Source organism: Suncus etruscus, chromosome 2 (genome assembly GCF_024139225.1).
Source record: "Suncus etruscus isolate mSunEtr1 chromosome 2, mSunEtr1.pri.cur, whole genome shotgun sequence".
In the NCBI taxonomy this organism is placed as follows: domain Eukaryota; kingdom Metazoa; phylum Chordata; class Mammalia; order Eulipotyphla; family Soricidae; genus Suncus; species Suncus etruscus.
In genome coordinates, this window is record NC_064849.1 from 86,266,624 (window position 1) to 86,289,703 (window position 23,080).

Consider the following 23,080-nt stretch of genomic DNA (forward strand, 5'->3'; position numbering starts at 1 on the left):
AATAGAAGACCATATTTCCCTGCATTACCATGCAAAAGTGTTACCTTGCTTTTCTTTTTTTAGAGCAAAGTATCATGCAAGAAATAAGATGCTGGACTTAGTTTGGATGGCTTTGAATTAATATATTATCTGCAAGTGGCTTTTTCTGTGTTTCTTTTTCCTGCCATGTTCCTGAATCTGCTCATATTGCTGATTCTCAGTCTGGGTTGATCAAGTGGGTCTTGTTTGCTCTCTGGGAAAGCCCAGTCATAAATTTTCAATTTTATTTGTATTACATTTGCATTTGTATTGATTTGGCAAGTTTTCTTGATTGAATTTCAGTCTATAGTATCCCAACACCCATTTGTTCACAAATATCCACAACAATGTCCCTCCAACAATGTCCTCAGTTTCCCTCCCGCCCCTAGCCTGCCTGTTTCAGGCACCTTTTTGTCCTCTTTAGGCACTTTGGTCAACAGAACTGTTACTTATAGGGTTCATGTGATCACTGTAGACCCTTTCAGCACCCTGTCCTCCAGAGTGAACTCTCTTCTCTTACCACCTCAATAGATAGAATTCACTCCCTCCACCTGCCCTACCCCAGAGTGATGAATCTGAAGAAAGACTTGTTCTTTGTTTCTATTATCCTTGGGAATTTGTTTTTCTCCTACTCCTTAAATTTTACATATAAAGAGAAATCATTCTGATTTGTTCCTCTCTTTTTTAAAAAAAATGTATTTAAACACCATAGTTACAGAATTACTTATGATTGAGCTTCAGTCATACAATGTCCAACACTCTTCAACAGTGCCATTTCCTGTTCCCAATATCCCCAATTTCCCTTACACCCTTTCCTCTGCCTGCCTCTGGGGCAGACAGTTTACTTTTCTCTCTCTCTCCCTTTCTCTCTCTCTTCCTTTTCTTTCTTTTAGATACTGTTGTTTGCAATATTATTACTGACAGGATGACATGCATATAGCTTTATCTTTTATCAGCACCCAGTCTTGTCCAGAGCGATCAGTTCCAGCTCTCATTGTCACAGTGGTCCCTTTTCTGTCATAGCTGCACACAGCTCCATGGTCCCTCTCCTTCTGACTAACTTAATTCAGCATGATACTCTCCAGACCCATCCACCTAGAAGGAAATTGCATAGAAAACACCAGTCTTAATTTGACTTATGGTTTAATATATCTAGCAACTTTGTAAGAAAAAATGTGTATCTTTATCTTATGACCATGAGTTGATATACATATATGGTTTCTCAGCTCATAGTGCCCCTTAAATTTGGCAACAGGTATCTTTCTGACTAGAATCCCTTTTTGGATGATTATTAAGAGAAAATAGAAACTATGATTGTACCTGGCTGACTGTAGGAAGGAAGAATAGGTGAAAAAATCTTCTGATAAGAAGTTGATGTTAGACAGTATCTAACATGTGCTTTAGAAGGCGAAGCTGAAATGAGTGACAATAATTCAGTCAGCGTGAGTTCTCTTCACGAGGCTTTCTTCTGTGGATGTCATCACAGAACAGTATCTTAGAATGCAAGAGAAAGGCCATTATGCTGGGTCCCATAAAGTCACCAGCTCTGCAGTAGCTTAGGAATACAGGCAGGGAGCAAATAGTCTCATTGACTGGGTTTCGGTCTTGGGCATGCACAGCTCAGCCTATCAGAACCTTTGGCTTGGTTTTCTTCATAAACAAATGGAAACCTCAGGGTCCATAAATGACCTTGTGTGCTTTAATTGTAAGTACATGAACTGTTCAAGGTTCCTCAAGGTTATACCCAAATGTTTCTATCATGTATGAGTCAATTCAGGAAACCTTCAATAGTGACCAGGAGAGGATATATCAGGAATGTTTTAACTAGGCAGAAAACCAGTGGCTTTACCAGTTTCATTTAAAGGAATTCTCTTCACGAAATGTAGCTTACCACAAAAAGTGGTGAGTGCAGTTAGAGAAATAACTACACTAACAACTATCAAGACTGCCTGACTCGATTACAGGCAGGGAGTGGTGGAGGAGGGGTATGGGGGCATTGGTGGTGGGAATGTTGCACTGGTGAAGGTTTTTTTTTTTTATGACCGAAACCCAACTACAATCATGTTTGTAATCATGGTGCTTAAATAAAGATATTTTACAAATACATAAAAAAGGAAGTCTCAGAAGTTCTCTGTTTCTCTTGATCTTAACAAAGAAGACGGAAACTGAAAGAGAACTTTATGCTATTAGAGAAAAACACTATTATCAGTTTTAGAATCCTTCGCTTGTTCAGGACAAGGCCTTTTCAGCTTGTCACTGTTTAGAATATTGGATGAGCAAACAGATGTGGCATTTTCTTTGCAGGTAGAAAGACCTTAACATGAAGCCATGGACCTGAAAGCTAATTTGACAAAGATCCAAAACAGAGGGAAAAATAAATGGAATTTTGAATTGTTATGTTTAATATCCCTATTTAAATGACAAGTGAAAGAAACAAAGAGTTTAGAGGAAAAGAACCTAATGCTTTTGACAGGAGATATATTTCCATTCATAAATTTTAGAACTTTGTATGTAATGTAATAGAAATGTCAGCTCATGGTAGAGTTGTTTAATCATACTGCAGTAAAATTGAATCAACACTTCATATACCTTCAATTGACAAAATATCATATGTCAATTAATAGGCAATGAAAGTTTTAATTACAGATGCACACAAATAATTTTCATTTGCATCCTTATTAAACAACATAATTTTTGATTCAGTGATAAGTGGCATGTTTCATGAAATTCTACAGAACCACTAATGTATCATTTTCTAGTTTTCTGAAACCCTAAAATGGAATATGATCAGAGTGTTTATATAAAATGTTTACATTTTTTTCTTAGTATGTAGACTATATCATGTTTGGTGGGTAATATATTCATTATAGACAAGATGATTTGAATTTTCATATTCATTGGAAAAAGATCCATTTTCTTATTCATGGAACAAAAGTATTAAACAGAACTATATTTAGATAAGCTGCATAACTGAAGATACATCTCAAAACATGCCACATGTTTTCAATCTTGAATACAAAAGACAAATCAATTGTTCTAAAATATTGCAAAGATGGCATTCTTCTTTTCCTGCAGCTGTTGTTTCCCCCAAAACATGGCTTCTTGTCTTCTATTAATACACAGATTGATTTTTAACCTCAGTCATATTTTTGAATTATATGGCTTACTTCAAAGTATATTATTTTAAATGTATTTCTTACCCATATCCATATCTCTATTGCTTAAGCAGACTTGGGGGGAAATGTTAGCCAAACTGGAGGGGAAAGTGTTTACAGAACACTGCTTCTGAGGCCCTAGGATCAGTCCCTGTGATACTTAGCCAAGTGGACTAGATGGCTTACTTAGGTACTGCTTAGCCAGCAGTGCTCTTGGGCCATCAGAATCATACTTGGTGGTACTCTTGGTGTTGAGGACTTGGATCATTGCATATATGCCAGCCATGTACCTCTGACCACTGAGCTATTTCCTTGGCTAAGATCATCATCATTATTATTACCTGGTACTTAGGGCCTCCTACAGCTCCTCTTGAATGCAGATCCTGTGTTCCAATCGATTGCACTGACTTCCCAGCCCTTGTACAGTTGCTTTCATTGATAATATCATTTAATTGGTCTTGCTGACAATGTCAGTAAATGGACCATAACTATCTCTTTAAAGTTCAAAATTCTCATTCTTCTCATTTTAAAATTAGAAATATAACGGTTTCTTCCCATTGACTATGTTTCTAATAGTTTTATTTGATTTATAATGATTTAGTTCCCATCTCATAGTGCTCAAGTGGAGACTAGATGGGAAATGCAGATGGTTACAGGTTTTGCAAAGTCTGTTGAGAATTTGGATCTTTCAAGAACTCCAAGAAAGGCCCTTTAGAGGGGTAAAGTAGTCAAGTTGGTGATGGAGAAAAAGAAAGAAAAGAAAGGTATGGGGGGGTAGTAGTAAAGTAGTGCACGAAAGAATAACTGAAGGTGGAAGTAGGGAGATGCTATGTAATTGGGAAAACTGAATGGTTGGAGCATTATCATGAGGAAAGAATCTCTGAGACTAGGGCAGGATTTGATTGTACTAGGTTTACTCTTACACCAGCAGACACAGACGCACACGTTCTCATCATCAGACATTAAAGGTGAGCAGTGCTTTGTAAAAATCCTTTTGAATGCTGAACCTGATGTTCTTACATATGATTTTTCTTTGCACCAACTTATAATTTTATTTTTCCAAGCCAGTCATTTTCTAAATGAGCTTTCTATTTAGAAAAATTCATCCTGGGAGTAAAATCCATTCCAAGGAGGACTGGAAAGGGAGGAAGTTTGACAGTTTGCAAACTTCAGTCCCTGTTCTTGCTGCTGTGCTGGTGGAATTGACACAGTCAGGCTAGAAGTTGGTTTTGCATCTGGGACATGAATGAAGGTGCTGAGGCCTGACCATGCCACTAACACATTATAATTCAGCTTCCTGCTTTCAGCACTGTCCCTCTCTCTAGTGTCTCCCTCCCTTGTCTTCAGGTGAAAATTTTTTTATTTTTGGTTTTTGGGTCACACCTGGCTGTGTTCAGGGGTTACTCCTGGCTTTATGCTCAGAAATCGCTCCTGGCAGGCTTGGGGGATCATATGGGATGCCAGGATTCGAACCACCGTCCTTCTGCACGCAAGGCAAATGCCCTACATCCATGCTATCTCTTCGGCCCCAAAGATTTTTTTAATGTTCTATTAGGAGCTCAAAAATGATAGTGGCGGGGCCCGCGAGGTGGCGCTAGAGGTAAGGTGTATGTCTTGCAAGCGCTAGCCAAGGAAGGACCTCGGTTCCATCCCCCGGCGTCCAAGATGGTCTCCCCAAGCCAGGGGCAATTTCTGAGCCCTTAGCCAGGAGTAACCCTTGAGCATCAAACGGGTGTGGCCTGAAAAATAAAAAAAAAATGATAGTGGCAATGTTTGTTTTGTATAAATATGGTCACTAGAGGATCTCATTGTTCTCTTTTCATTGGTTATTACTTTTACACAGTCGTCATATTCTGAGTGATTTTTTAAATTCTTCCTTTTAAGAAAAAGGACTTTTTTTTTTTTTTTACAGAAACCATTAAATGTCATCTGTTTGTACTCATGTGCTATTTACTTCAAATTTGTGATTTCTCTTCAGTGAATCTAGGAATTAAAATAACCACTGAGGAAATTCTCAAAATAACTGAAAAGGCAGCGGTGAAGGCAATTTTTGCTCCACTCAGCTGCTGAGTTGCTGTAGCTATACAAGAGTTAAAACTGTCAGTCCTAAACTTTATTTGGCTTAAAGAGTCATTTTTTATTTCTTGGATGTTCACAGACTCACGCCTGTATTCAGTACTGTTCACTCTGCCTTAGACTTCCTACTGTTCATTTGTGTCATTTTCTTACCACAGCCTTTGTTTTCAACTTGCTGCTTTAGGGTTACAAAAGGTAAATTTTCGAGCCTTTGTATAATGCATACTAAGGCCTATGTTTAGATTTTTACTTTTTTTTGGTGGGGGGCACACCCGGCGGCGCTCAGGGGTTACTCCTGGCTATCTGCTCAGAAATCGCTCCTGGCAGGCACGGGGGACAATATGGGATGCCAGGATTGGACCTTAGGTCCTGGATTGGCTGTTTGCAAGGCAAACGCCGCTGTGCTATCTCTCCGGCCCAAGATTTTTACTTTTTTAAGAGGCTGGAGCAATAGTACCACCTATAGGGTGGTTTCCTTGCATGCAGTCAATCCAAGTTCAATCCCCAGAATTCCATATGGTTCCCTGAGCACTGCTAAGAGTGATTCTTGAATTTAGGGCAAGAGCAATCCTTGAGCATACCCTATGTGGCTCCCAAACAGAAACCAGATGAATTCAATTTCAATGGAGCAGTAATAACAGCATAGCCTTTTTGCCTAACTTTTGGAACAGTTGCTTTTCACAGAATTGGTCTAATTTCACCTGGCATATTGGAAATGCCCCCACACAAACAAGATAACTCTTTTCAACAAGAGCCTACACAGAATTAAATATATCTAATCTGACTCATACCTGTCTTCTAATATATTTCCATTTACTTTCATATTAATCTCTTTTTGTTGTTGTTGTTGTTGTTGTTGTTGTTTTTTGGTCACACCTGGCAGCGCTCAGGTTACTCCTGGCTCTGTGGTCAGAAATCACTCCTGGCAGGCTCAGGGGACCATATGGGATGCCAGGATTCAAACCACTGACCTTCTGCATGCAAGGCAAATGCCTTACCTCCATGCTATCTTTCCGGCCCCATTCATAATAATCTCAGAGCAAAACAAAATTAAGGGGCTAGTGCAATAATATGGGGTTAGAGCACTTGCTTTGCACACAGGTGACCCAGTTCGATCCCTGGCATCTCATATGGTCTCTCAAGCCTGCCAGGAGTGAGATCTGAATGCAGAGCCAGGAGTCATCCCTGAGCACTACTGGATGTGGACCAAAAACCAAAACCAAAACAAACAAAAATACCCACAAACAACCCCCAAAAGAAACAAATTTAATAAAAAATGTAACTTAAAATTATTTGAGAAAGGAGGGATATACCAAGTGGCCCAAAGTAACCGGAGCTGAGAATTCATCATTACTCTTCTTAGTAGGAAGATTGCCACAGGGTAGAGAAGGGGGCTGATGACATTGTGTATAGTGGAGGTTGGAGACACTGGGAACAGTGGTGGGGGGAAGTGGATGCTTGTGGGGAACATGTGTGGGAATGTGTCCTGTGTGAGATCCTATGATCAACAGTACTGTAAATCACGGTGCCCAAAGTAAAATTGTTTAAATGATTTGTCTTTGGAAAATCAAGACAGGTGGCCTTAGTCAGATGCATATTTCATATTATTTTCTACCAATTATTTTTTTCATTTGTCTTTTTCCTCCTGTTATGAAGTCTATGTTTCCTACCATCAAAAGTGATACAAGGGGTTGAAGCCATAGCACAGTGATAGGGCATTTGCCTTGTATGCAGCCAACTCAAGACAGACCCAGGTTCGTAGCATCCTGTTTGGTCCCCTGAGCCTGCCAGGGGCTATTTCTGGTGCAGAGCTAGGAGTAACCCCTGAGTGCCACCAGATATGCACCCCCCCAAAAAAAACCCAACCTGATACAAGTGGTAAAAAAATTTTAGGGAATCACGTAGGTTAACAGTTTAAAGAATGGTTCTGCAGTAGATGCTGAATAAAAGGAAGCCACGGACTACATGTGCAGGTAATGTTTATGCAAATCCACAGGAATTGGAGAAAGAAAGGACTCATCTTATGGAAGATGTAACGGCAAACAAAAGAAGGATGAAGGAGCTGGAAGATAATTTGCTTTACCGCTTGACGAGCACACAAGGGTCCCTAGTGGAAGATGAGAGCCTCATTGTTGTGTTAAGTAACACAAAAAAGACAGCGGAGGAGGTGACACAGAAGCTGGAAATTTCAGCCGAGACAGAAATTCAAATTAACTCAGCTCGGGAAGAATACAGGCCTGGTGAGTTTGGTAATGAAAGACAAATGTCACAGGAAAATGATTTTTGGATAATGTCCATTGTGAGGTTGTCCTTTATGTATCATGGCATCTCTTTGGGAAATATTCCATATTATTAAGATAAAAAAATGCATAAGGATCTAGCTTTTCTTTGTGCTTAGAATTCTTTCTAGTTGGTACAGACTTCTTTGATTCCAATAATGCATTTTAAAAGTAGAGAGTAAAGAAAGGATTTTTTTGTATGCTTGTTTTTGGGCCACATAAATGGTGCTCAGGGGTTATTCCTGGCTTTATACTCAGAAATTACTACTGGTGTTGTATGTTGGGGATTGAACCTGGGTCAGCCACCTGCAAGGCAAGAGCCCTGCCTGCTGAGCTATGTATCGGTACTTAGAAAACTTAATTTTAAAGAACATTTTGTTCCTAATGAGTGAAATTGAATAAGCACAGCCCAGGACACTGTCCCCTAATTGCCCAGCATGCATTAACAGAATTGGTCTATTCCTTGTTGTCTTTTCTCCTCAGGTCAGGGGCAGGTATGGGGGTGTTTCTAGGTTCTAAGGTCTTTTAGCCTTACCTATGTGTCTGTGAGCTGGTACTGGCCATAGATTGCAAGAGGAAACTTCCCCCACAGAATTCTGTTTCTGGGATAGAGACACTGGACAGAAGTTAACTCACTTGCTTTGCACGGAGCCAACCTGGGTTTGGTTCATAGCAAAATATGATCTCCCAAGTACTGATAGAAGTGATCTCAAGGGGCTGGTGAGGTGGCACTAGAGATAAGCCTTGCAAGCGCTAGCCAAGGAAGGACTGCAGTTCAATCTCCTGGCGTCCCATATGGTCCTCCCAAGCCAGGGGCTATTTCTGAGCGCCTAGCCAGGAGTGACCCCTGAGCATCAAACGGGTGTGGCCCAAAAAACCAAAAACCAAAAAAAAAAAAAAAAAAAAGAAAGAAAAAAAAGAGATGATCTCAAAACATAGTCTGAAGTAAGCCCTGAGTGCCACCAGGTGTGGGCTAAATAAAAAAAAGTTATAGTCCAGATCAATGGAATAGATGTTTCCTTTGCATATGACTTCTTCCTTCCTTCCTTCCTTCCTTCCTTCCTTCCTTCCTTCCTTCCTTCCTTCCTTCCTTCCTTCCTTCCTTCCTTCCTTCCTTCCTTCCTTCCTTCCTTCCTTCCTTCCTTCCTTCCTTCCTCTTTCTTTCTCCCTTTCGTTTATTCTCTTTTCTTTTTCTTTTTTATCTCTTATTTTCTATTTCTTTCCTTTCCTTCCATCCATCCTTCCGTCCATTCATTCTTCCTTCCCTCCTTCCTTTTTTCTTCCCTCCCTCCCTCCTTCCCTCCCTCCTTCCTTCCTTCCTTCCTTCCTTCCTTCCTTCCTTCCTTCCTTCCTTCCTTCCTTCCTTCCTTCCTTCCTTCCTTCCTTCCTTCCTTCCTTCCTTCCTTCCTTCCTTCCTTCCTTCCTTCCTTCCTTCCTTGTTTTTTTTTTATTTTTTGCTTTTTGGTACACACCTGGAAATACTTAGTAGTTACTTCTGGCTCTGTACTCAGGGACTCCTGATGGACTCAGGGAACCATATATGTGATCCCAGAGTGTATAGGGCTAATGCCCCGACCCCCACCCCCATGCTATGGCTCTAGTCTATTTTGTTTATTTCTTGTTGTTTCAGTTCTTATTTTCTATTTCTGGAGAAGTTTCCAAGTAGAGCTTTGAAGGCCCAGCAGTTCCCACTGATGGTTCGCTCTGTGCTCAGAAACTGCCCCTGTGAGGCTCAGGACCGTAGGGATGCTGGGGATCAGGTTGACTGAGTGCAAAGCAAATACCTTAGCAACTGTGCTATCACTCTGGCCCCTAATTATCGTCATTTTTAAGATAAAAGCTTGTGTTTTGGGGGAGGAGGGGCCCAACCAGTGGTGCTTAGGGTAACCCCTGAGCTCTTTGTTCAGAAACTACTCCTGGCAGGCTCAGGGACCATATCTAGGGATCGAACCTGGGTCAGCCACATGCAAGGAGATCAAACCATACCCACTGTGCTATTGTTCTGGCTCCTGTTCAGCATTTGTAAATGGAACATACATGTATTTCCTGGCTTTTTTTTCTACCTATGATAAACATAGTGAAATGTAAATGAAGTGTAAGTTATCAAGGGAATTGAAAGTGGAAAGTACCACTGAGTAAGCACAGAGCAATCTACCGACCTAAAGCATTGAAGTAGGAATGAGCTTTTAGCCTTGCTTGGCCTCGTCTTTGCTGGCGGACACTCCTGGCTCCAACACCAAGGACTTCGTTCTCCTTCTGACTTCTGGCCAGTCTATGCCCAGGTCACTTCTTTCCTGTCCTCTCAGCACACCAGCTTTGTTGTTTGTCTTCCAGTGGCTACTCGTGGGAGCATCCTGTATTTCCTCACCACTGAGATGCGCCTGGTCAATGAGATGTACCAGACTTCGCTCCGCCAGTTCCTCCACCTCTTTGACCTTTCCTTAGCCAGGTACCTCTGTGTTCAGTGTAGCAAGTAAAATTGGCTCTCTCAGGGTTGGGATGACGATGTTCCATGTGCTTCTTCTTTTTACTCTGCTGCCAAGTCTTGAATTTGACATTGCAGATCAGAGTCTGGAGCTGAGTGTTAGCATAGTCCCCTATGGCCATTTTATGCTCCTAGACAGCTTGGCCCTAAAGGGTCTCTGATTAATTCCATTTTCATGAAGCCAGAACATTCTTGAGACAGAGTTGAGGATTATTTCCAAATCTGCTTTAGATGTAGATTTTTAAAATTAAAAACAAGTTTACATATTTTTCTTTTCTTTCTTTTTTTTTTTTTTTAGTTCATTAGTCCATTGACATGTTCCAAGTATCGCTTTTGAGCCTAGGCACATAACAGATCCTCAACAAATATTGCAGTAATATGTGCTACTGCACATTATTTAGATGTGTTTAAATTTAAACACATCTAGATTTAGATTTAGATTCTGTTTTACTATTTTCTGTTGGGAGAATACTTGTGATTTTAGATTTCAGGCCATTATTGTTAGTGTGTAAAAAAATATGAAAAATTGGTTTTTGAAAGTTACTTATTCTTGGGTCAGGATATTATTTTTCTGGGCCATCTGAAAAGGGAGTGGGCAAAGGCTGATTTTAATGTTCTTTCCCAGGTCTGTCAAAAGCCCGATTACAAGCAAGAGGATTGCTAATATCATTGAGCACATGACCTATGAGATTTATAAATATGCTGCCCGAGGCTTGTACGAAGAGCACAAATTCTTGTTCACTTTGCTGCTGACGCTAAAGATCGACATCCAGAGAAACCGAGTGAAGCATGAAGAGTTTCTCACCTTTATCAAAGGTCGATATCATATTGTCTACAGGCAAATGTAGGAGTTATTGTGAAGGTCCCATGAAGTAATTTTTTCATGACTATATCAGTCCTCTTGGAATGTTTTAAACTTTATTTACTTATTTATTGATTGATTGTTTTTTGTACCCAGTGGCACTCAGAGGTTACTCCTGACTGCACTCAGAAATTGCTCCTGGCAGACTGGGGGACCATATGGGATGCTGGGAATTGAACCAGAGTCTGTTTGGGGTTGGCTTTATGCAAGGCAAATGCCCTACCACTGTGCTATCTCTCCAGTCCCTTCTTAGATTTTTTTTGAAGATAGTATTTATACATTCACTGATTGCATGTCTTTCATTAACACATCATTACTGCAATATTTATTGAGAATATGTTATATACCCAGGCTCAAAAGTGGTATTTGAAAGAACTCAGTGAACAGAAAAAGAAAAGAAAAAAACGGAAACTGTTTTTTTAGAGCTTGCATATTTGTGGGGGAAGATAGCAAATAGTAAAATAGGCAAATTCAGTAGCATGTGAGAAGCTTCTCAGCACCATGAAAAAAAAAAAAGGCAAGAAAAGGAGCATGAAGATTCCAGGGCAGGAGGAGTGGGCAAGTTTAAGGTTTTCCATGGGCTGTTTTCTGGAATCACTAATGGAATAGATAAGCCTCCTTGGGAAGTAAGCAAAGGTTAGGTGGAGGAGGGGACACTGGCCTATGGATATTTAAAAGGAGGGAGCTGGAGGAAGAGGGGATGGCTTCCAGCTTCAGGGGGATCAAGCCTTGCAATGTGGAGATGTCTGGAGCAGGAGTGGGTGCAGGGCAGAGAAGTTCCTCCCAAGATGCCTTTCTGCATCTTTGAGAGCCCTGATGAGTTCAGGTGTGCTGGAGCATTCCAGTAGAATGCTGAGAAATAGCAGTTCACTGTCATACTCTGGAAGGCTTGAACAAAAATATTTTAAGGTATGGTCCCGCTTCCTCCCTTCCTTCCTTCCTTCCTTCCTTCCTTCCTTCCTTCCTTCCTTCCTTCCTTCCTTCCTTCCTTCCTTCCTTCCTTCCTTCCTTCCTTCCTTCCTTCCTTCCTTCCTTCCTTCCTTCCTTCCTTCCTTCCTTCCTTCCTTCCTTCCTTCCTTCCTTCCTTCCTTCCTTCCTTCCTTCCTTCCTTCCTTCCTTCCTCTTTTGTGCTCACTAGCAATACTCATGGAACTATTCCAAGTTCTGTGCTCAGAAGTCACCCCTGGGTTGTTCATCTGATGTAACCATAGAAATTCAAAATGGGGTTGACAGGCTGAAAGGTAAATGCTTTAATCCCCATGCTATCTCTCCTGCATGAGCATGAGGTCACTTCAAACTTTTGTTTACTAAATTCATTACCATGGTGGTTGAATCTGGAAAGACAACGGCATCCAGAAAGAGGGGTTGCCTTCTCCTAGGAGCCCTTTACGTTGAACTGATTTCTGGCCTCAGTGACTTTGCTCCTTAGGCTTTCCTACCAAAAAATTCCCACAGAAGATTCCATTTGGGAAGCTTTTCTTGACACTAAAACATAGGCTTAAGATGCATTTCCCCATGACAGTTTTACAAAATGCAGGATCTGGGTCGGGCTGAAATGCCATGATGTTTCTCACAGGCTGGAGTGATTATATCACATGTGGGATTTGGGGTTAAAGGCTCTCAGTGAAAGTGCTCACTGCTGGGCCTGGAGAGATAGCATAGCGGTGCTTGCCTTGCAAGCAGCTGATCCAGAACCTAAGGTGGTTGATTCGAATCCCGGTGTCCCATATAGTCCCCCATGCCTGCCAGGAGCTATTTCTGAGCAGACAGCCAGGAGTTACCCCTGAGCACCGTCGGGTGTGACCCAAAAACCAAAAAAAAAAAAAAAAAAAAAAAGTGCTCACGGCTATTCTCCTGTGCACAGCCATTAGAAACAGTGCAAAGATCAACCTCAATTCTAAATCCAGCATTAACATTAGCATAACTGATATTTCGCACAGCTGATGCAACCCTGACAGATACATGCAGTAAATGAGAGGCATGAGTATGCTTTTTTTAGTGTTTGAGCTATTTTGTTTTTTGACTGGTTTGTAACATGCATAGGTTGAACAGTTTTGGGGAGTCTTCATATCGAGTATAGAGTAATGCTTTATAACCTAGAGTTTTAGAGGCAACTTTAGAATACTGTTATTTTTAAGATCCCTTTGCTAGTTATAATGATGAAATCCATTCCATAACATAAGCTTCTTCTGTCAGATTTTAACTTTGCTTGCTAGAATATATTGATTTAAAAATCAAATATTTGATGTTAAGTATTATTAAGGTAATACCTATGAATGTTTATTTATAATGCTACTTGACTAACTCTCATATGCTATAAAGTAAGCTTTGATTTCCATGAAAAAATTAAAAAGTTATTTAAACAGCAACTCTGTTTTAATACTAATATTTCAAGTTGCTAATTTTAGGATGATAGAGGATCAACCTAAATGATGTTTGAAGTATGCTTTAACCATGACACTTCATAATTGTTTCATGAAAGTTGCATAAATCTTTTATGATCTATGTGACTTTTACAGTATATTTAAAGCTTCTTTTCCCCAAGGCAAGAGTTAGAGAAATGAAGGGGATGCATATTGTTTAAGAATTTAAATAATTTATTTAAAATTATGTCAACCCCAACTGTTTATTCACAGGAGCCCATTGAGTCTGGTGCCATAGAATCCAGAAGTCTTTCAGCTCTGACCCATTACAGTTGCTCTTTGTTGCCTATTTTGTGTGTTTAAGTTAGGCAAGATATTCCAATACAATCACCATATATTAAATAATGAGTAAAGCTTTGGCTACAAGGAACAGTGAGATAGTCTATGAATATCCTTTCTTTAATCCTCTGGTGAAACCTTTATTTTTTCTCTTTTCTTTTGCTGGAAAATGGATATGAACATTGGGGTGACATTTTACAACATGATTTACTGACCTTAGGCCTGGTTGTTAAAGCAGTTGTTTTTGATTGGATAAGCTTGTATTTTTATTGAAATGACTACAAGCCATTCTAAGATGGTTTTGGCAAAATAGGGCAATTTAGAGAGGTTTGTGGAGATTGGTTCAATATGTACCTTGAGTACATTATTTATGATCTAGTCTGTCTTAAAAAAGAATTTAGAGTTGGTTGAATGGGCTGATTTTCTTCTTCTAAGACTTAAGGTTACAGAATATGTCCCTTGAAATTCTGCCATAGAGGTTATTTATTAAACAGTACATTTCATCCTATTGAAGACTTGCTAACTCCTTGACTTAAAATATAGCTGTTTGCACTCTTGGTTTTTCTGAGATGGAATACAATCATATTTTTAGGATGTTGTATATTTTATGGTGCTGTGAGACTTCTTGAAATAGGGGAGCTCAGATAAGTCATCTGTGAAGGAAGATAGGAGCCAGTGCCCACAGGAAATGTTAGTTTATGGTCAGATTGACCAAATGTAAGTGATAGATAGAACAGTGGGGACTTCAGGTGATCTCAGAGCAGATGTGAAGAATAGCCTGTCTTATGAAACACCCCTTTAAACATATGAATGGCACTAGCATACTTGGATAAGTTTTTATTCATAGAAGAAGCTTGTGCCAACTTTGGAAAGTTTCTTCATTCATCTCAACAGTAGTTGGCATTTAGTGATTCCCCTTTGTCCATCGTCCCATTGGATGTGCCATGCATATTATTTCCCCTCCTCCTATTAAATCATGACCCCTATGTCTCTTTATCACCATTTTCCATATTTGGGAATAGGAAAGAGAGATGTCCCAGAGAGGCTAGATGCTCCTAGGACAGAATTCTGTATCTTGTCTGTCTTTAAACCCACATTACTAATACTTAACTGTGTTGTTCTAAAATCATCCATCTCCAAACTTAGTATAATAGCCAAGATATGGCAACAACTCAGATGTCCAACTATAGATGAATGGGTAAGTTATGTATTTGTAGACACAATGGAATATTCTGATGTGGAACTAGAGATTATCATCATGAGTTGGCAATCAGAAAGCAAGGGACAGATACAGAATGAGCTCTCTTGATTGTGGAAGTTAAAGATACATAGTGACTAATAATGAAAATGTATGAAGGAAATAGAAAGCCTGTCTAGAGTACAGGCGGGGGTTGGGTGGGGATCAGCGAGACTTGGGACATTGGTGATGGGAATGTTGCACTGGTGATGGGTGGTGTTCTTTACATGACTGAAACCCAAACAACACAATCATGTATGTAATCAAGGTGTTTAAATAAAAAATATATTAAAAAAAAAAGATACATAGTGAGGTAGCAATCAAGGACCAAAGAAAACCTACTAGGGATAAACATTCACATAACTGAGTTGATGGGAAGTGGGTTCAAAAAGAAGAGATAAAGTGAGGGAGAAGGAAATAGAATTATATAAATGAGAAACATTATTAACAGTACTGTAAATAACAGCATCAACCAATTAAAATGTTAAAAATCATTTACCCCCTTTGTTAATTTTATAGCCTATCTATCATTGTGATTTATTCTAAATTTAATGAAGGTCAATGTAGAAAAACAATTGAAATAGAAATAACTTAAGCAAAAGTCTTCATTGTTTTAGAGTTAAACAGAAACTGATGACTTTGATATGCTTGAATTTCAAGGTGGAGCCTCTCTGGACCTGAAAGCTTGTCCTCCTAAACCATCTAAATGGATCCTTGACATGACCTGGCTGAATTTGGTAGAACTCAGTAAACTTAGACAATTTTCAGATGTCCTTGATCAGGTAAATTGTGTTCAGAATGAGGATCTGATAATGTCACAATGAGCAGCTCTCTGATTTATCACCAGCTACAGTATATATGAAAGGGGGAGATATTACTATTATCATTCTAAAATATTATTTACTTGACACTTAACCTCTTTTAAATAATGCTTTTCTCACTTGCAGAAAGAAATAGTTTCTTTGGAAAATGGTTTTATTCTTTGCTATCCTGCACCATATGACAGTATCAATAACCAGAGATCCACAAGTAGAAAAGCAGATGGCTTCAATTAGACAAAATAACTGGATATAATTAAGAGGTTTTTGTCTCTTTTTAGAGATGAAATGAAAAGGAATATAAGCCATTTACCTGTAAATGCTACATATCATGGCTAAATATTACTGTTTTTCCCCTGTTTTTTTCTTCTTCCTCTCTTGCTCCTCCTGATGTTAGCCATCTGGGCAAGACTAAAGCAAACTCTTGGCCTCTGCTATTTAGATGTTTAAAATAAACCGGTTTCTGACCATGTGTATTCGTTGGAATTATAGAAATCGGTTGGTTATAGGGGCCAGAGAGATGGCATGGAGGTAAGGTGTTTACCTTGCATGCAGAAGGATGGTGGTTCGAATCCCGGCATCCCATATGGTCCCCCGAGTCTGCCAGGAGCAATTTCTGAGCGTTTGAGCTAGGAGTAACCCCTGAGAGCTGCCGGGTGTGGCCCAAAAACAAACAAACAAAAAAATTGGTTGGTTACCGAGAACTGAATTGAGGATCGATTAGGAAACAGACTCTTGAAAATCAGTTGACTAAATCCAAGACACATTGAATGAAGGTAGATCAGCTCAGTTACCAGCTAAAGAATTTTTAGGACCCAGTTTTATTCATGTGGATTTTTTGGGACACAAGTGGCAATGCTCAGGGTTTCCTCCTGTCTCTACATTCAGAAGTTACTCCTGCTGACCTCAGGGGGCCATATTAAATGCCTGGGATCAAACTTAGTCCTCTACGTGCAAGGCAAGTGCCCTTCTTGCTGCATTTTTTCTACTCTCCCACCCTTGTTTATTGTCTTTACTCTCTATTTAAATTAACCAGAAGAGAAGTTTAACTTTTATATTCTGACTTTCCACTAGTGATCTTCACAGTATCAATGATGTAATTAGGTAGAGAAAATTTTGAGGGGTAAATTAACTATTTTTGGAGATTTTATTTTAGGAAGTTAGTGGTTTTTAGGGAATGAGCACTTATGACCCATTATCTTAATTACTATCCCCCCATTTTTTGGCCACACACAGCAGTACTCAGGAGTTACTCCTAGCTCTGTGCTCAGAAATTACTCCTGGCAGGCTCAAGGGACCATAGGAGATGCTTGGGATCTAACCTTGGTGAACACTGTGCAAGGCATACACCCTACCTGCTGTGCTATCATTCCTGCCCCATTTGCTATCTTTTGGAAAGTATATTTTTAACCTAGAATTTCTCCACATTTCATGGTCTTTCACGACTTAAAGAGAATAATATTTATAATTGTTTTATTCTTACATGGTATCTCTAAATAAAAACCTATAATCAATTTTTCAACTTTGTTAGGCCTCTCAGAAATACTTTTAGGAACACATTTGGGGCTTTCTTTATGGAAATGTGGCAGAGAACATAAGATAATATATGTAGGTATAATTTGTTGTTGTTTTTGAGTTCTTTCTCATAAGCTTTTAATTTTCTTTTTTGTTAAGCTCCAGAGAATAATGGACCATCTTCTTTTTCTTTTTATCAATTGTCTAAAAGAAACTGGATCTGGTTATTTATCGGAAGATGTTTTTAAATGATATTTTTCAAATTACTCTCAATAAAGTATTGATCAAAAAGCTTTTCATTTAATAATAGACATGTAATAATCCTTTTTGTGTGTGTCAAAATGGTTCTGGAAAATATGAAAAAATGAGTGCTGAGATGTGGCTGATCAGAGGAAGATTTCATGAAGCAAATCAAATTTATTTAAAATAATGAAAATAAGTTTCCATTGATTTTTTTTGGCAAATTTGTTAGTACAAAGGCATAGAAGAAATGAAATAGTCAAGGATTGTCCCTATTTCAAAAGCTGAGACTGTTATTAATAAAGATGGATATTAGAGCGAACATACCTATATTTTGGATGCTCAAACTTTGGAGCACAAATTATTATCAAAAATAGTTGAAAACTATTATTTATGCATGCCTACAGTGTTAGAGGCTTGATGAAAAATATCTCTGAATTATTTTTGTGGTAAACTATTTCTGTGTTTTCTGTGGTGAACTATGACTGAGCTTACTGTGTGAACAATAAACATTTTCTGTGGTTTTACACATTTCTTATTTCCTGCTATTTCAGATATCAAGAAATGAGAAACTGTGGAAAATTTGGTTTGATAAGGAAAATCCTGAGGAGGAACCTCTTCCAAATGCCTATGATAAATCTCTTGACTGCTTTAGCCGTCTTCTCCTCATTAGATCCTGGTGTCCTGACAGAACCATCGCCCAGGTAAAAATACATATTAAAACAAGTGAAGTGTCAGTCAAAGGAGAATCTCCTTTACATTTAAAGTAATTAGAATACAATGGACCCTGCTGCCTGCCAGAACTACAGTTTTTATTGAGTACAGAGATCATCCATGGGTGGGGCAGTAAACCAACCCAGGTTTACAAGTAGGACAATCTTGTTTTGGGTGAAACCAAATTGTAAACAAACAAATACAAAGAAACCAGGTATAAATTTTGTTTTAGGTAAAATAAGGTGTAACCCAACAATTTTTTATTTTGGGCCACACCCAGTGACAGTCAGGGGTTACTCCAGGCTATGTGCTCAGAAATCATTCCTGGCTTGGGGGATCATATGGGGCACCGGGGATCAAACCGTATTTCATCTTGGGATAGCCATGTGCAAGGCAAATACCCTACTGCTATGCCATCGCTCCGGCCCCTAGAATACAAATTCTAATTTCTGGCCGTAACAATGCTAAAAGTAGAAACATTAACAACTAATAACTAGACTGGTGTTATTATACATTTGGGTTAAGATATTTGATAATCATTGTAGGATGAAATTGTACAGAGTGCAAGAAAAAAAATCAATTTTTGTGGTTAGTGGCTAGATGTTGTATATGTAAATATTTTGGGGATTATTATGTTACTGACCCTACCTTGATCGGTGATTGTGCCCTACCCTAGGGTGTGACCTGGCGTTCTGCCCCCACACTAGGGTGGTACCTGATTCTGCTTCTACCATTGGGTGGTATCTGATCCCACCATTGGGTGGTACCTGATTCTGGGGGATAAAAGCAAGGGTCTGTGGAAGGTGAGAGGCGTTTGGCTGGAACTTATGGTGAGTCTTTGGAATTCAGTCTTGTCCACCGAATAAAGCTAGTATTTCCACAAGCCTGACTGTCTGCGAGCTGTTTACCCGCCGTTTCACTCAGAACCATCGGCTGGACGGGGTGGCAGACTGCGTGCTCTGAGCTGGAGGGGAAAGACCTCATCCTCCATCCCTCCATCAGTCAACCTCTTCAGGAGCTGACTTGCAACAGCTAGATATATCAGAAAGGTCATGATTATTCTTATCGTTTTCGTAGAATGATAAGTCAGTGAAAAAAAGGTACGATTCTCTGCTGTTTCTTTAAGTAGAATAAATATGAAAGTAATAGGAAAGGAAGGTAGACTTGAGGGAAATAAATAATTCTCAAGCTGACAGTCATTTTCCCAGAGTTACAACCCTGGGTGCAAGAAAATAGATTGGCCTCAGATGAAAATTTGAATTCCATGTGTGATTTGAATGTGAATCCCACCTCCAGAAGATCTAGCCTGTCAAAGACCTTTCATCTGCTCCTCGTAGACTTTGACCCTTTCAAAAAATTGGTTCCCAATTAAAAGTTTAACTCTAATATTCAACATGGGCTGAATCAGCAAGGGCCTCTCTCCATTAGCCATGGAGAAACAATAGGCTGAACTTATAATAGAATGGATGGAATTTTTTCCTCTCCATGGCCCAGTGGGAGTGTTAAAAGTGTATAGAGTAGCTGTCTCCAAGTCCCAGTAGGTACTGTGGAATCATGAAAACAGCCAGAGTCACTGATTTATTGAGCAAAGAAAAATGAGTTTTGCCACTCAGGCCCTGGAGTTCACCTTTCCTCCCGTTTTTCTTCTCAGCTTTATGACTTTTATCCCACCCAAATGAATCACCCAACTGTTGCCTTATTTAAAGGTCAAGCAAAAGGTTCAAATAGATTCTTCTTTTTTGCTCTTTGCTTCTTACTTTACTTGTTTCTCTGTCTCCCACTCCTCCCTCCTTCCTTCTTCTCCTTTCTCCCTTTTCTCTTTATTTTCCATAAACACTCCATTTGATTCCATGCTGAGGTTTTGTCTTCTTGTCTGCTGCCATCTGGAGGCAGGTTAGAGTCCTGTCTTCTTTACAGGTCTCCTGGGACTTCATTCTTGTCCATTTATTTTATTAATTTGCATGGGAGAATCCTCTCAATCTCAGGGTAACTGGACATGGGGCAGATCTTTCCAATGACTCTATTGCCAGAAAATAGGAAGGTGGTTACATTTGAGACTCCAAAGATGTAATGGTGCTCATGCCTTGTAGGACCAAGAATTACTCAGGCCACCTCAGCTCCTCAGATCTCCAGTGTCAGCAGTGCTCAGGGGCCTTAAATTTTGCTGAAGATCAAAGTGGGGTTAGTACATAAAAGGCATGTACCTTAATCCCTGTATTTCTGACTCCCTGTCCATTTGAGTTTATTTTACACTAGAAGAAATGAAAGTATGATTATTCTGTTCTTTTAATGGATTCCCAGAGTCCTTAAGATAATACATTCGTCTTAAGGATCTGGAAGGCTCCTTTGAAGAACTTCTTCTCTCTTCTATAGCACCTATTCTTGCATTCCATTTCTTTTTGTGAGTTTTTTAGCCAGATGCTTTAGAATCATACTAGGAAGTTTATGATATAGATTAATTTAATCTTCATCTTTGTAAACATGAGATTTGTTTGCAGTATTTCAGCTGCACATGAAGGAAGAATATATTGTCAGAGGGTGTGTCTTCCCATATAAACATTAGTGTCTAATACAAAGGAGAGATCAGAAAGGGGAAAGAGACTTATTTTAATGCATCTATATGTCTGACTCAGAGATAGAATCTGTTTCTTTGGGACCAGGTATTGGTATAATATTTTTCTTCAAGTTCATATGATCAGTAGCTTGTGAAATGTGGCACTTGTTATTCATTCCCCTGAGGTGTTAACTTTCTCTGTAGATAGTTCAGAAGCCTGATATCATTTGAGTAGACTGGCTCTGATGAGTTTGGCTGGATAATCTCTATCTTCATGCAACAACTCAATCAATTTCTGCTTCAAGGCCTATATGTTTTCTTTATAGAATGTTTTCCACTCTGACTTATAAAACTGTCCTCATGCTTAGATGAATCTCACTCATATACAAGCATCAGCTTACAAGATACTTTCACAGATGTTTTCTGACTGATTCCTGCAAGAATTGTCTATTGTGCGTTCACATCAACCTACAATACATAAAACCGTAAAATTTATTTCGGAATGATTTTCTCAGCATGCCTTACCTGGTTCACTGCTTTCTCCCTACAATATGGGGCTAAGCTGGGTGAAGTTAGAAATGGAAGGTCCAAAGTTGATTCCTACCTGTGATGAGAGCAGAATAATTTGTAATAAGACTCAGTAATAACTGAAGTGATTGTCTGGCCATCCCAGTGAAAATGCACAAAATGTCATGTAAAACTAAATGGTACACCACAAAAGCACCGAGGGGAGAGTAAATGATCATACAAGGAGTCTATAGTTAATCCCATGACAGTATACTTCAGGGATGGAGAAACCCTGTATCTCCTAGGCCAAGGGAATTCCCTCTATAATATCCTCAATAATTACTGTGCCTATGCAGGGGGAAAAAGAAAAAAAAAGAAAAAAAGCACAAAATAATCATTTTTCCACATATATATTTATTGATTGATTGATTGTTTTTTTGACGTCCTTATTTTGGTGTAGATATTGAAGTTGATGTCTCCTTTTTAATTTTATAATATTTTATCTTATCTTTCTCTTTCTTTTTGCACTCTGGCATGATTTGATTTCAGAACCAAGACTATAGTGTGGTGCTTCTCTTTATTGCTGTAGGGCTCACTGGATATTTAATTTGACATTTATTTTTGTATTGTTATGGTGTTTCAATTACCTTCTTCATGTCCGCTCTCAAACTGAGGTTGATAGCCACTAGAAGGACTCCGCCCATTTTCAGCATATTTTAACATTTTTTAATTTTTTTTCTTATTCTTTACCCCATTCTATTGCTTTTCTTTTCCTCAAACAAAACCACATAATGCAATTTATCTAGCTTAGCCTCTCAAATAGAGGGAGAAACAAGGAAGGGCACCAGGACCAAACAGATGTCTGATCACTGATAGTAAGCTAGACAAAGAGGCGACCACCTACCTACTCTAGCAGCCGGGGGGTGGGGGGGTGATGGTGGGGGATATGGGTTGCAGAAAGGGAATGGGGAAGGGGGGAAGGACAAATTTGGTGATGGGTATTCCCCTGATTCAATGTTAATATGTACCTAAAATACTAATGTGAAAGATATGTAAGCCACTATGATCAAAATAAAAATTAAAAAAAAAACTGAATGGTTCATGTTCTGGAGGGGGTCCATAGAGTTTGAGCCACACCTAGCAGTGCTCAGGGTCTGTTTCAATTCTGTCCTGAAATGTTACTTCTAGCAGTTCTTGAGGACATAGATCCAGAGATCAAACTTGGCCCTTTGTATAGAAATTGAAGATTTGGAAGGAGAAGACATGCATTTTTTCCTACCATATGTACATGGGATTTCCAGATTCATGCTACTCTATGTTGTGTGCTTACTTGGAATTGCTGAATAATGTGTAATTACACTACAGACTCATTGCAGCTCTTTGGTTTTGAGTGATTTTGAGCCAATGACTAAGACTTTTTTGAGAATACAGGAACAGTCATTTCCTTTCTCTTCCAGGAACAGTTTCTTTATCCTCAAGAAAGATCTTCAGTCAGCATTTCCATTATAGGCAACAGAACCTTCCCCATACAGAGCCTGTTGAAGGGATTGGCGAATAAATACAATTTGGTTCCCTGCCTGCTTTTGTAGAGCTGGTGAGCTAAGAATAGTTCTCATGTTTTTTAAATGCCTGCAAAGAGGCAGAAGAAGAATCTATTTTGTGATATGTGCAGGCTCTCTAGCATTCTAATGTCAGCATTTATAACATTTTATTGGAACATCGCCATGCTCATGGATTTAATGGATTATCTATGATGGCTTTTCTGCTCCAAGGGCAGAATTGAGTTATTATGACACAGTTGGTATGGGAGGAAAACCTACACTATTTACCATCTGGTCCTTGATGTATATAAGAGAGCAAGATGGCACATCATTTGGATGGTAATATCCACATTGGGTCAATAATGAATTCTAAAGCA

At 39.2% G+C, this 23,080-nt stretch overlaps 1 protein-coding gene across 1 annotated transcript in view; it reads left to right on the forward strand.

The window, feature by feature from the left end:
• DNAH5 (dynein axonemal heavy chain 5) overlaps positions 1–23,080 on the forward strand; it is a 336,377-nt gene that overhangs the window by 279,311 nt on the left and 33,986 nt on the right. Inside the window, exons 66-70 of the mRNA XM_049768362.1 lie at positions 7,246–7,489; positions 9,863–9,977; positions 10,639–10,829; positions 15,475–15,596; positions 17,942–18,091. Coding sequence (XP_049624319.1) covers positions 7,246–7,489; positions 9,863–9,977; positions 10,639–10,829; positions 15,475–15,596; positions 17,942–18,091 — 822 coding nt within the window. The remainder of the gene's footprint in view (positions 1–7,245; positions 7,490–9,862; positions 9,978–10,638; positions 10,830–15,474; positions 15,597–17,941; positions 18,092–23,080) is intronic.